Source organism: Mobula birostris, chromosome 10 (genome assembly GCF_030028105.1).
Source record: "Mobula birostris isolate sMobBir1 chromosome 10, sMobBir1.hap1, whole genome shotgun sequence".
Taxonomy (NCBI): Eukaryota; Metazoa; Chordata; class Chondrichthyes; order Myliobatiformes; family Myliobatidae; genus Mobula; species Mobula birostris.
The window spans coordinates 103,056,224-103,069,748 of NC_092379.1; the positions used below are offsets into that span (position 1 = coordinate 103,056,224).

Consider the following 13,525-nt stretch of genomic DNA (forward strand, 5'->3'; position numbering starts at 1 on the left):
AATACTACTTGACAAAAAAACAACACACACAAAATCCTGGAAGTACTCAGCAGGCCGGGCAGCATCTATGGAAAAGAGCAAATAGATAACATTTTGGGCTGGGAACCACCTTCTCTAGGAATTCAGCAGGTCAGACAGCATCTGTGGAAAAGAGCAAATAGATAACATTTTGGGTCAGGAACCACCTTCTCTAGGAATTCAGCAGGTCAGACAGTATCTGTGGGGAGAGATGTTTTGGTGCATGACCCTTCTTCATGAGTCGAAAGAAATTGGACAGAAGCCAGAATATACGAGTGGAGGGAGGAGGAGGAGCACAAGCTGGTGGGTGATAGGTGAATCTAGGTGAGAGGGCAGGGGAAGGGAAAATAAAGGTACAGAGACAACAGGGTAAGGGAATGAGAGGTGATGTGAGGAAGTGGTTACCAGAAGTTAGAGAAATTGATGTTGATGCTATCAGGTTGGAGACCATCTGAGGTGTTACTCCTCCAATCTGCATCTGGCCTCAACGTGGCAGTAGATGTGTCCATGGACAGACACGTCAATGTGGGAATGGTAAGTAGAATTAAGATGGATGGCCAGTGGGAGATCCTGGCTGTTGCAGCGAATGGGGCAAAGGTGTCTGACGAAGTGATCCCTCAGTCTGCATTAGGTCTCACTGATGTAGAGGAGGCCACATTGGGAATGTAGTCATTTTTTGACTAGGTATCCCTCCATACACTTATTTCTGCAACTGTTGTAAGTGTTACAGCTGCCCCTCACCACCATTCAGCCATTCAGAGCCAAAGTAATAGGGGAAAACAAAATGGAGAGGGGGGGATGGGGGGACATGCCCATCGCCAATGTCTTCCTCCTTGTTTCAAACCTCCTTTGCTTTATTCCATGAGACAACACTTTTGCAATCTGTTTCTCATGCCCATGTTATTTCTTCATGGCCTTTTATATCTGAAGTTCTCTTAACTTTGCTCTAGGTGGCAATCTAATTCTACAAGAGAGTAGGCCATTTTATCTGGAAAAATAAAGGTGTTTTACTTTTAGCACTGGCAAACAGGGCATTGTTGACCTGATTCGTGATATAATAACAGCAGATTGGAATGTGAAATCAGTCCCCTTCAGAGTTCCTGATGCATAAAGTTGAATGGTATGGTTATTCTGTGCTCATAGCTATGGTTATTTGGCCACCTACTGAGGGAGGCTGCATTGTGATTTGCATCTCACTGCCCTGTCAAATTAAGCTTCAATTCCATAATCTGTTGCTGATGTACAAAGTTTCTTTTTAGTTAGTGCTGACAAGCAAATTACATCGTTGCCTCAAATTTCAAAGTTCATTTACTTTGAACCTGACTGCTATTATTTTGATGTAGATTGATTTTAGAGTTGACTAGTGATTAGAATAACTGCCAGAAATGATTTCCAAGCTTGCCGTATAAATATATAATTTTCTCACAAATGCAATAACATGAGTATTTAAAAAACTTCCTATTACTTCCTATTGCATTAAGAAAGTTAATAACTATGTGCATCTTTTTTCCCTTTTGTCTACATGATCTCCACAGAGTTTGGAAATGTTATATGCGAAACTAATAGCTGGATCTGATGGCAAATCAGATGTAAATGTTCTTAAGAATGATGTGGAAAAGGACCTTTTCAAAGTGCATTCCTATCAGGCAGAATCAGTATGTCAAAATCTTGAGACACTAAATTAAGATTACAAGAGTTAACAATTTGTATAATATGTCACTATTTCCAGTTGAACATTTTGGTTTTATAAAAATTATTTCCAGGTGATATACTGGAAACATTGGTAGCTCCTTGACAAGTATGTCAAACTAAACAAAGATTTCTGATCATGCTGTTTTCATATAAACACTTGTAAAATGTGGCATGATAACCTTACAATGCTCTTGGTGAATATTCTGGATAACAATTAGACAATTGTTTCACATTCTGGTGAAAAAGTACGCCTGCTCAGGCAGCGATTGAGTCATAGGGATCCTTCACTTGCAGCATCTGCCAGAGAGGTACACTGTAGATTTTAGGCTGAACAAGAGAGCATAGAGAATTTTCCTTTTCATGTCATCTTGTCGGTGCCAAAACTTTAGCCAATAAAGAAAGCTTAAGACAAAATATGTGAATGTCTGCATTTGGCACAAAGTCTTATAAGCATAATACCAGTAACAACAAGTAAAAACAAAAGCTGTGTATCTTTGAAATTTTTGAGCACTTAATTTTATAAAGAGGCCTTGTACCCATTTTTAATCAAAGTGCTTGATAGTCAACTTCCAAATGCATTTAAACCCATTGTTGCACATATTAATAATACTCTTCCACGTGCACATATTAATAATACTCTTGCCAACCTTGGAGAAAACTAAGATATCTTTTTGAGCTTCTGTCTTTTTTGATGGGTTTCTATAACAGATTCTATCATATCACCCCAGTGTGTTACAGTAGTGAGATGAAAATTGTCTTTAATAAAACAAGACTAAAATCTTAATAGGAGAAAAGATGACTAATCTTGCATGGAATCCAAATGTTGTGCATGACTTCTAACATGAGGAGAAATGCACTCAGTAGCCACTCTGTTAGGTACACCTTCTTGTTAACTTAAATATCATATGGCAGCAACTCAGTGCATAACAGCATCAAAGTCAAGAGGTTCAATTCTTCAGACCAAACATCCGAATGAGGAAGAAGTGTGATGTAAGTAACTTTGACTATTGAATCACCATTGGTACCAGATGGGTGGTTTGAGTATCTCAGAAACTGCTGATCTCTTGGGATTTTTACACACAACAGTCTCTAGAGTTTACAGAGTGCGATAAACTAAAAACATCCAGTAAACATCAGTTCTGTGGGTAAAAACATCTTGTTAATGAAAGAGGCAGAGGAGAATGGCCAGAGTGGTTCAAACTGATAAGAAGGCGACAGTAACTCAAATAACCATGTGCTACAGCAAGTGGTGTGCAGGAGGGCAGCTTTGAATGCACAATACATTGAACCTTGAAGGGAATGAGCTACAGCAGCAGAAGGCCACACCAATTCTATTCATTTACCGAATAAAATGGTCACTGAGTGTATGCTACTAGTCTATAGAGTAGCTTAATTGTAAGTACTAGAAAGAAGATGGATGAAATACACAGAGTTAGCTCAATTGATATCCAAGAAACTTACCACCTCTGGAATGAAATAAATAAAACTATTTTGTTTCAGTAAAGATGCTACTTACATTGAATTATAATCCATAATTCAGTTGCACTGATCTTCTCAGTTCACTGGCTCTCTTAGTGTTGAATGATTTCTGCTTAAGGAGGAAGAATCTTAACTTTAATATGGTGAACCTGTAAAAAGTGTCATGCAAATCAGTGTTCTATTTTGATTTATAGATTCTATTCACTTTTCCTTCTTTATCGTTAGGCTGTGATTCAGTGTGATCATAAGAATGCAGTAACTTATATCCAGCGCTGTAAAGATATGCTGCTCAGAATGCCTAAAGAGGTTTGTTAGTGCAATTTATATGTATATACTAATTATGATTACTGTAAAATGCAGATTGTGGCAGTGGTGAAATGGAGCATTCATTGGATTTTGTATTGATTTTAACTCGTCCTTGGGTTGTCATATTTGATTCAGAGTTGAGTCATCAGTATAACTAACGTAATAGAACATAGAACAGTACGGCACTGCACAGGTCATTCAATCCACGATGTTGTGGTAATCTTGATGCTTATTTATACTAAATATCTTCCTCCTGCATTTCTCTCCATTCTCTTAATATTCATGTATCTGTCTAGAAGCCTCTTAAACACCAGCAAACTGCCTGCTTAGTGGACTGTTAACCCATTCTAGGCACCTATCACCATCTGCGTAAGAAATAGTGCCCCTCACATTGCTTTTAATTTCCCCCCTCTAATCCTAAAAGTATGTCCTCTGGTGTTTGACATTTCTACCATTCGGTAAAGATTCTGACTGTCTACCTTATCTATGCTGCTCATAATTTAAAAAATCTCTTTTAGGTCTCCCATGAGGCTCAGACACTAAGGTGAACAACCCAGGTTTTTCCAACCTTTCCTTATAGTCCATACCCTCAAATCCAGGCACCACCTTCTACCAGCTTCATTTGGTACGCTCCTACACCTTTTCCACAATCTCCAAATCCTTTCTAAAACCAGAACTGCACAACATAGAGTGTGGAGTGACTGAAGCTTCTTTATTCTTATACTCAACACCTCCACCAATGAAAGCAATTATTGCATATACTGTACCTTCCTTACCATCTTACCTAGTTGCATAGCCACTTTCAGTGAACAATAGACCTGGATCCTAAGATCCCATTGTAGCTTAATGCAATTAAGGAACCTCCCATTAACTGTATACTTTCTCCTTTCATTTGATCTCCCACCTCACACTTGCCCAGATTAAATTCCAGCAGCAACTTCTCCTTTCATATCTGTAACTGATCAATATTGACTGCATCCTTTGATAGTCCTTTACAGTCTCCATAACTCCACCAATCTTTGTGCCACCCTCAGATTTGCTAAACATCATCTAAAATGTTTTCATCCAATATCTACTGTATATATACAGTGGTCCTAACATGAATTCTGGTCATGGTCTTCGAGCTTCCACACTTCCACACTTAATCTCTGTTTTCTATGCAAGTTCTGAATCCAAGCTTGCAATTCACTCCAGATCTCATGCATTTTTATCTTCTGAATCAACCTACCATGAGGGACCTTATCAAACGTCTTATCCTCATGAAGCACCTTTGTCATCTTAAAAAAATTCACTCAAGTTTGTAAGGCATGACCTGTCCCATATAAAGCCTGCTGACCGTTTCTAAGCATGCCATGCCTTTTCAAATATGCATAAATCCTGTCCCTTGGTGTCCCCTCCAGTAGCTTCCCTACCATTAATATGAGGCTCACTGGCCCATAATCACCTAGATTACCCCTATTTCCCTTCTTGAACAAAGGCACAACATTTGCTTCTCTCCAGTCCTCCAGGACCTCACCTGTTGCTAATAAGGACACAAAGATCCTTGTCAAAGCCCAGCAATCTTCTTACTTCTTTCAATATTCTGGTATAAATGCCATCAGGCCTTGGGGTCTTACCCACCCTGGTGCTTTTCAGAAGACCCAGCATAACCTCCTCCTTCGTCTCAGAATGTCCCAGAGTATTAGCATGCCCCACTCTGTTTTCACTATACCAATACAAAGTACTCATTTAGTACCTCAGCCACTTGCTCTGACTCTAAGCACAAATTTCTTTCTTTATCCCTGGGTGGACCTCTTCTTTCCTTAGATATCCTCTAATTCTTAATATTAAACTGCATTAGAATTCTCCTTAATGATATTCTCCGAAGACATTTCATTGACCCCTTTGCCTTTTTAATTGGTTACTTGAGCACTTTCCTGCTATCCTTATATTCCACAAGGATCCAGTATGATCTGAGCGTCCTAAATCTAATGTAAGATTCCTTCTTCTTCCTGACTAAATTTAAGACCTCTTGGTTTATCAAAGATTCCTATCTTACCATCCTTATCTTTGTTCTTGCTCATTTTTATCCTTTTAAAGATCGAATTTTATTCTTACTCATAACTATTTTAAAACATAATGAGTTGTGGTCACTATTCCCAAAATGTTCACACCTGTCAGGTGTGTAATCTGGCCTGCCTCATTCCCCAGAACTAGGTCAGGTATGTTCTCTCCTCCAGTTGGATTTTCTCCATGTTTCAAGAACCCCTCTTGGATGCACTGAAAAAATTCTGTCTCATCTAAAGTTCTAGTGTTAAGGAAGTTCCAGTCAATACCAGGGAAGTTAAAGACCCCATTATGACAAACCTATTGTTTATGGGTCTTTCTATAATTTGTCTACATATTTATTTCTCCATTTTTCTGTGGCTGTTTGGAGGCCTACAGTGTAATCCCAACAGCATAATTGTATCTAGCCTGTTTCTTGAGTTCCATCAAAATTGCCTCTGTGGATGAGCCCTCCATTATGTCCTCTCTAGATATTGCTGTGACAGTCTCCTTTATCAGTAATGCAACCCCTCCACCTCTTTTACCTCCTTCTCTATTACATATGTGACGAAAGTACACATAGACTAAGATGTTGACTGTCCTGTGCTATCACCAGTGGGATCAACAGTTGATCTGCCACCTGTCTTCAGGAGAGAGATAAGTAAGACAATGGAGCAACATTTGGAAATGTTAATGAAGAGACGAGAGAATTTAACGGAAGGAGACACTGGTCTGCGTATTGTCAAGACCGGCCCCTTTGATCCTGAACTGTTTGAAGTGATGGACAGGCGATACCCCAACAGGGGGATAAAAAGAGACAGGTTCGCTAAGGCAACAGACACCACACGAGACACCACTCACGACACCACGAGGTATCAAGACCCTGGAAGCGGTGCACCCCCACAAATCGGTGGGAGTTTTGGAGGGATGGTCACGGGACCAGCCATAGACGCACAGGGTGGAAAGATTCGGTCGGCGGGAACCTGGTGTGTGTGTCCACCCTTGCCTGGGTGCCGGGTTCACCGCAGAGGAACGATCGTATCTGAAAACGGAGGGGTCACAGTCGGAGACCTCAGAAGACATTACAAAGGGCTCACCCGAAAGCTAACTGCGAGAAATATCAAAGGTCTGTTGAATCCGATTTTGAATATCAGCATTCGCTCTCTCTCTCTCTCTCTCTCTCTCTCTTCAACAGCACAACAACGATTGCTGCGAACTGAACTAAATTGAACTCTGTCACTTGTGATTGAACATTTTACCCCTAGACTGCAATAGAGCTTGATTGATCCTACTATCCTAGTTCTGTGTACATGTGTGTTTATTCATTGCTAACCTGTTGCATTTATATCCTTACTATTAGAGTACTGTGTTGCTTATTTCTTCAATAAAACTTTCTTAGTTCCAGTAATCCAGACTCCAACTGGGTGATCCATTTCTGCTGGTTTGGCAACCCAGTTACGGGGTACGTAACATAAGTGGGGTTCTCGTCCGCGATTTTGAACGCTAAATTTGGGATGGGGTAAATTGATTGGGTTAAAATTCCCGAAAGAAAGAAAAGACAAACAGCAGAAATGGTGATTGAGGAATTTCTAAAGGCACCAACCTTGGAGGCATTAGAGGATGCCAGGAAAACGGAATTGGCAGCTGTGGCCAAACGGTTGAATCTTGTTAAGGGGAAGTCGACAATGAGGAGAGAGGAGATGCACAGAGCTATCGTAGAGCACTATGTATCTAAAGGTGTGTTTCCCCAAGGGGAGCTGGAGGTGATATCTATTGGAAAACCTAGTGGAGACGCAGTACAGGTGCAGCTTGAAAAACTGAGACTCGAGCACGAGTTCTGGGTACGGCAGCTAGAACACGAAGAGAAAGAGAAACAGTTAGAACGGCAGGGGAGAGAGAGAGAGAGAGAAGCAGTTAGAACGGCAGGAGAAAGAAAAAGAGAGGCAGTTGGAGCGAGAAGAGAGGCAGTTGGAGCGAGAGGAGAAACAGAGGGAAAGGGAATTCGAGCTGGAAAGGTTAAAGATAAGGGCAGAACAGGGACCCATGCCGGACCAAGGTGGAGGGTTCAGGGCGACCTAGGAGGTTAGGCTGGTTCCCCCATTTGATGATACCGATGTGGATCGGTACTTTCTCCATTTCGAAAAAGTTGCTGCAAGTCAGGACTGGCCGAGGGATAAGTGGGTTGTTTTGCTTCAGAGTGTACTTAAAGGAAAAGCCCAACAAGCTTACTCAGCTTTGTCTGCGGAAGATGCCCAGAGGTATGAGGTGGTGAAAGAGGCCATCCTCAGGATTTATGAGTTGGTCCTGGAGGCATACCGGCAGAGGTTCTAGAATGCGAGGAAGCAGTGGGACCGCACGTATTTAGAGTTTGCCCGTGAGATGCAGACATATTGTGAGCGTTGGTGCGCCTCGAAGGGGGTAAATGGGGATTATGACAGACTGCTACAGCTGATCCTGATTGAGCAGTTTAAAGGTTGTGTCCCTGACGGTATGAGACCCTACCTAGATGAGAAAGAGGCAGCCACGTTAGCCGCAACTGCTAGGTTAGCGGATGAATACGCGTTGACGCATAAAATGAAGTTTGCCCCGAGTAAAGGCTACCAGAAGGGTAGTCAGGACGGTGGGGAGAGTCCGCCGGAAAAGTCAGTAAGTAAGCCGGGGACTAGTGAGAAGGATAAGGTAGACCAGGAGTAGTCTGGTAGGAAGTCTCCTGGGGTTGTCTATTATAATTGTGGGAAAGTCGGACACTTTGCGTCCAGGTGCTTTGCCCCAAAGCAGGAGAAGGGGAAAGGAAAAACGGCGATTTCGACTGGCTGTATCGAGCTGGTAAACGAACCGCTAGGAGAGGAAAGGTCTGCCAAAGTTCAGGAAGGGCGCGAGAGGTTTATCTCGGCCGGATTGGTGTCGGTGAAGGAGGGGTTAAACCCAGTTCCAGTACGGATCTGGAGAGACACGGGAGCGTGTCAGTCATTGATATTGAAGGGTGTGTTAGAGTTTAGTTCAGAGACCCAGACTGGGGAGATCAGGGTCAAAGGTATTGGGGAAGGGACAGAAGCAGTCCCTTTGCACCAGATACACCTACAAAGCAACTTGGTCTCTGGACTAGTCACGATCGGGGTGAGGCCCGAATTACCGATGAAAGGCGTGGAAGTCTTGCTCAGTAATGACCTCGCCGGGGAAATTGTGTTCTCGGCAGTGAAATTGACAGGTCAGCCTGCCAGCATTGAGGCCCCGCACATGGACTCACAGGTTCATCCTGTTTGCGCAGTGACTCGCTATATGTCCAGAGAGACTGCTGAGACGTTTCTACCAGCCTTGTATGAGGAGGGGGTAGAAAGTGAAAAGAAGGAGTGTAATGAAACAGGAGGAAGTGGGGAAATTAAGGTAGATTTATCAGTAGAAAAGAAGGACTTTATACAGGTACAGGAGCGAGACGAGGAAACAGCTCTCCCTGAAGCAGGATTAAAAAGAGAGCCAGTAGGCTATTGTGTGGAGGAGGGTGTGCTAAGGAAGAAAGGGAGACCAAGTACCGCAGATGAGGAATGGGGGGTGGTGCAAAAGAGTTATGGGGATGAGATTTTTAACCTGGCCCACAAAGTACCTCTCGGTGGACACTTTGAGGTGCTGAAGGAAACAGTCGGCGAAGCCATGAGAGAGTTTTTCTGGCTGCACAGGAGGAAGGATGTTATTGATTATTGCAGACGCGAACTGAGACGGTCACAGGCTTTTGATATGCTAACAAACCTAGTCGGTGTTAGCGCGGAAATCAATGAAGCTAGGGTGCCACCTGATAAGGGGAAAAGCCATTTTGAAAAGATGAGTATGGTACCGACCAGATGGGAGAAGGCTATTGTTTTGGCCAGCTTTGCTGATAAGGTCTCTCCCTTAATCCCCGAACAAAGCGACCCTTTAGGAGAGTTAATTAAACGGCTCGCACACGTATGTTTGATTGTCCCGAGGCGATGCAAAGAACTGGGACGTTGGGTGGTGTTTGTCACGCTAGGTCAGCATAGTGAGCAACAACCCTATAGAATGAGTAATTCAGTGACGAAAGGACTAAAGAACACAGAAGTGTATATTGGCGATGTAATATGGCTGTCTGAAGCCAGCTTGATAGTGAACCTTGAAAAAAATGAGTTCGGCCACGCGAAGGTCACTTATCTGGGAATTGTGGTAACACCGGGGCAGCTGGCAGCGATGCAAGCTAAGGTGCGGGCTATCTCTGACATCCCAACCCCAACAGACAAGAGGGCCCTCAGAAGGCTCTTGGAGATGGTGGGTTACTGTAGGAAGTTTTGCAATAACTTTGCGGGTGCTACCCCTCCCCCTCCTACTAAGCCCTTGCGAAAGAAAACTAAGTCGGGATGGGACGACCCTTGTTATCATGGTCCGGGACGAAACCCAATGAGAGGTTACACTGATCACAATTCATCAGTGTTTTCGGCCACTATGAAGTTTGCTAAGTTGGAGCCTGGTTTAAAGGATTATTAAAATTACACATATAAAAGGAACAGAAAATGTGATTGCTGACTGTCTGTCAAGGTGTTGACAACTTAAAATTCTCTGTATTAGCCAAATAGCTGATGAAGATGTATATTTGTGTGTATCTAATAATGTATTCATGCTTATAATTTTTACCCCGGTAAAAATCCTTAAAGGAGAGGGGTGTGACGAAAGTACACATAGACTAAGATGTTGACTGTCCTGTGCTATCACCAGTGGGATCAACAGTTGATCTGCCACCTGCCTTCAGGAGAGAGATAAGTAAGACAATGGAGCAGCATTTGGAAATGTTAATGAAGAGACGAGAGAATTTAACGGAAGGAGACACCGGTCTGCGTATTGTCAAGACCGGCTCCTTTGATCCTGAACTGTTTGAAGTGATGGACAGGCGATACCCCAACAGGGGGATAAAAAGAGGCAGGTTCGCTAAGGCAACAGACACCACACGAGATACCACTCATGACACCACGAGGTATCGAGACCCTGGAAGCGGTGCGCCCCCACAAGTCGGTGGGAGTTTTGGAGGGATGGTCACGGGACCAGCCATAGACGCACAGGGTGGAAAGATTCGGTCGGCGGGAACCTGGTGTGTGTGTCCACCTTTGCCTGGGTGCCGAGTTCACCGCAGAGGAACGATCGTATCTGAAAACGGAGGGGTCACAGTCGGAGACCTCAGAAGACATTACAAAGGGCTCACCCGAAAGCTAACTGCGAGAAATATCAAAGGTCTGTTGAATCCGATTTTGAATATCAGCATTCGCTCTCTCTCTCTCTCTCTCTTCAACGGCACAACAACGATTGCTGCGAACTGAGCTAAACTGAACCCTGTCACTTGTGATTGAACATTTTATCCCTAGACTGCGATAGAGCTTGATTGATCCTATTATCCTAGTTCTGTGTGCATGTGTGTTTATTCAGTGCTAACCTGTTGCATTTATATCCTTACTATTAGAGTACTGTGTTACTTATTTCTTTAATAAAACTTTCCTAGTTCTTAGTTCTAGTAATCTAGACTCCAACTAAGTGATCCATTTCTGCTGGTTTGGCAACCCAGTTACGGGGTACGTAACACATATTAAACAATGAAACTCTGGAACGTTGAGCAGTCAGTCTTGTCCCTCATGCATCCATAATGGCAACAACATTGTAGTTCCATGTGCTGATCCATGCTCTTTAGTTCATTGGCCTTACCCTAATACTTCCAGCATTGAAATAAACACATTTTAGTCCATCAGTCTTACCATGTTTATTAGCCAGCATTTCCAGCATCTGCAGAATCTCTTGTATTTATATTTATTAGCCTGACCCTTGCTGTTCTTCTTTTCAGTCTTATCTATCATACCATCTTTGTTGCCCTGCTATTACCATTCTATTTTAAACAACCTCCCTCCTCCCAGTGAAAAGCACTATCAAACCTCCCAGTAAGGCTATTGGTTCCCCAATCTTGCTTGTACACATCCCATCTGCTCTGAAAGAAAGCCAAATGATCCATAAAACTAAAGCCCTATTACCTGCAGTAGTTCCTCAGCCACGTACTAAACTGCACTGTGTATCAGTTTCTCACCACACAGATATTTAGCATGGGTAGTAATCCTGAGATTGCAACCCTGGAAGTCCTGCTGTTTAACTTTCTGCCTAGATTCCTAAAATCGTAAAGCTAAGCATATGTAATGAAGGACCTTTGACCTGAAATAGTAACTCAATTTCTGTCTGCAGAATATGCCTTACTTGCTGAGTTTATTTTCTCAGATCTACAAGAAATGCATACATATACTTGATCTTATAGTGAAATTATGAATTTTGTCATCACAGTGTGTGGAAATAACTTGCAAGGGACATATATTTACTGTATTCTTGTCTGATACACAGAGCCTTTTTTAAAAACATTACATTATTCAGTTTGCACACAGATTTAATAGTTTTGATTTCAATCCTGCAAAATAATTATAAGTGTTGTTACAAGACCAAAGACTTAGCTTTATTCAGAATCCTAATCCCACTTCCATCTTGTACAGCTTTCAGCCCATTAAAATGCAAGGTGATCACTCTGGGTCAGACTTGTGGTTTTACTTTGTTCTCTGAGTGCCAGAATTGGAATTCCTTCTGGTGAGTGTTTTTTCTAAGCCCTCCCTGTGATTCAGGGTTCTCATGCTTTTCCTGGGTTCATTAAGGTGTTAAATTCTGTTTTCAAAACCCTCTGCTATTCCCTCTGTTCCCCTCCATTGGAATGTTCCATGGTTTGATAATCTGGTCCAAATTTGTCCTGTTCCGTTTGGCTTAATCCTGTTGCAGCTGGACTATTGGTTGCCACAGTATTTCTTCCAATTTTGACTTCATTAGTTGTGAAGGATTGTAATTATTAGCACTGAGAAAGTCAGTACAGAGGATTGAGGAACTAGTTGCTCCTGACAGTTCGTGCAGATACCACATTTCCTATCTGGATTTCATGGCTAGGTTTCTTCACTTAACTATGTTACTCTGTTAACCTAACCCTTTGATTGTCACTTATTACCAGAGCGTCCAGCTCTTCTGCCCATTTTTGAGGCATTGGATGATATTGAAGATGTCTTAGAGTGGACATATATTCTGTATCTCGACAACAAGATGGACACATCACAATCGATTAGGTCTCCATAATCCAGTCCCACTCCTCAGCACGTGAATGTTTTGTCATTACGCTGAATGCTTTGAGTCCAGCATTGCAGCAAAAATGCCAGCATCTTTCAACTCTACTGTATGTTTGGCCATGTGTGCACAGATGGTTAACTTTTCTCCACAACACTACTACTGAAAATAAACCTGACCCAGGTCATTGTTTCAGGTTATTAACCTGATTTCTAACCTCTGTAGCACTTTTTTTGAAACTAACAAAATGTCAGCTTTTAAAATGTATCATACATATTGTTCTCCTGGATTTCATGCAGGAGAAACAAAATTGTCAAGTAAAGCCAAAACTAACTAAATGGAATTGTACCACCCAAACAAGTTAAATTTAAAGATAATATAAATAACATGTCTAATTGACTAGTCTTGTGGATTTTCATCTGTAATTTTGACAAATGTTCAGAAAACATTTCAAGTGATAGTTGTGACAATATAAAGTTACATTGTGAAATGGAGACACCTCTTTCTCCCTTATTAGGGAACGAGAGAGCCTGTGGTATGTCATATACCGGGTGAATGCGTAGTCTTTGGAGTACTGCAAGTCTTGTGTCTTTGCTGTTGCTTTTGCTTCATGCTTGAGTGTTCGGTGGTGGCTGCCAATGCTTTTTTTGCCGGTGAGAGGAGGGAAGATCGTCGCTTGCTGCCGCTTACGCATGGGAGTGAGGGGAGCTGGGTGGACTTTGGGGTTCTAACACTTAACAGTCATTCATTCTTTGAGGCACTCCTCTGTTTTTGTTGATGATTATGAAGAAAAAGCATTTCAGGATGTATACGACATAGGCAGGAAGAGGGATGAGGTCCTGAAGTGTGAGTTTCAGGAACTAGGCAGAAGGCTGAA

The 13,525-nt window shown here is 42.3% G+C and overlaps 1 protein-coding gene across 1 annotated transcript in view; it reads left to right on the plus strand.

Annotated features, from left to right (window-relative positions):
* tex11 (testis expressed 11) overlaps positions 1-13,525 on the plus strand; it is a 164,117-nt gene that overhangs the window by 72,047 nt on the left and 78,545 nt on the right. Inside the window, exons 7-8 of the mRNA XM_072269761.1 lie at positions 1,554-1,673; positions 3,415-3,495. Coding sequence (XP_072125862.1) covers positions 1,554-1,673; positions 3,415-3,495 — 201 coding nt within the window. The remainder of the gene's footprint in view (positions 1-1,553; positions 1,674-3,414; positions 3,496-13,525) is intronic.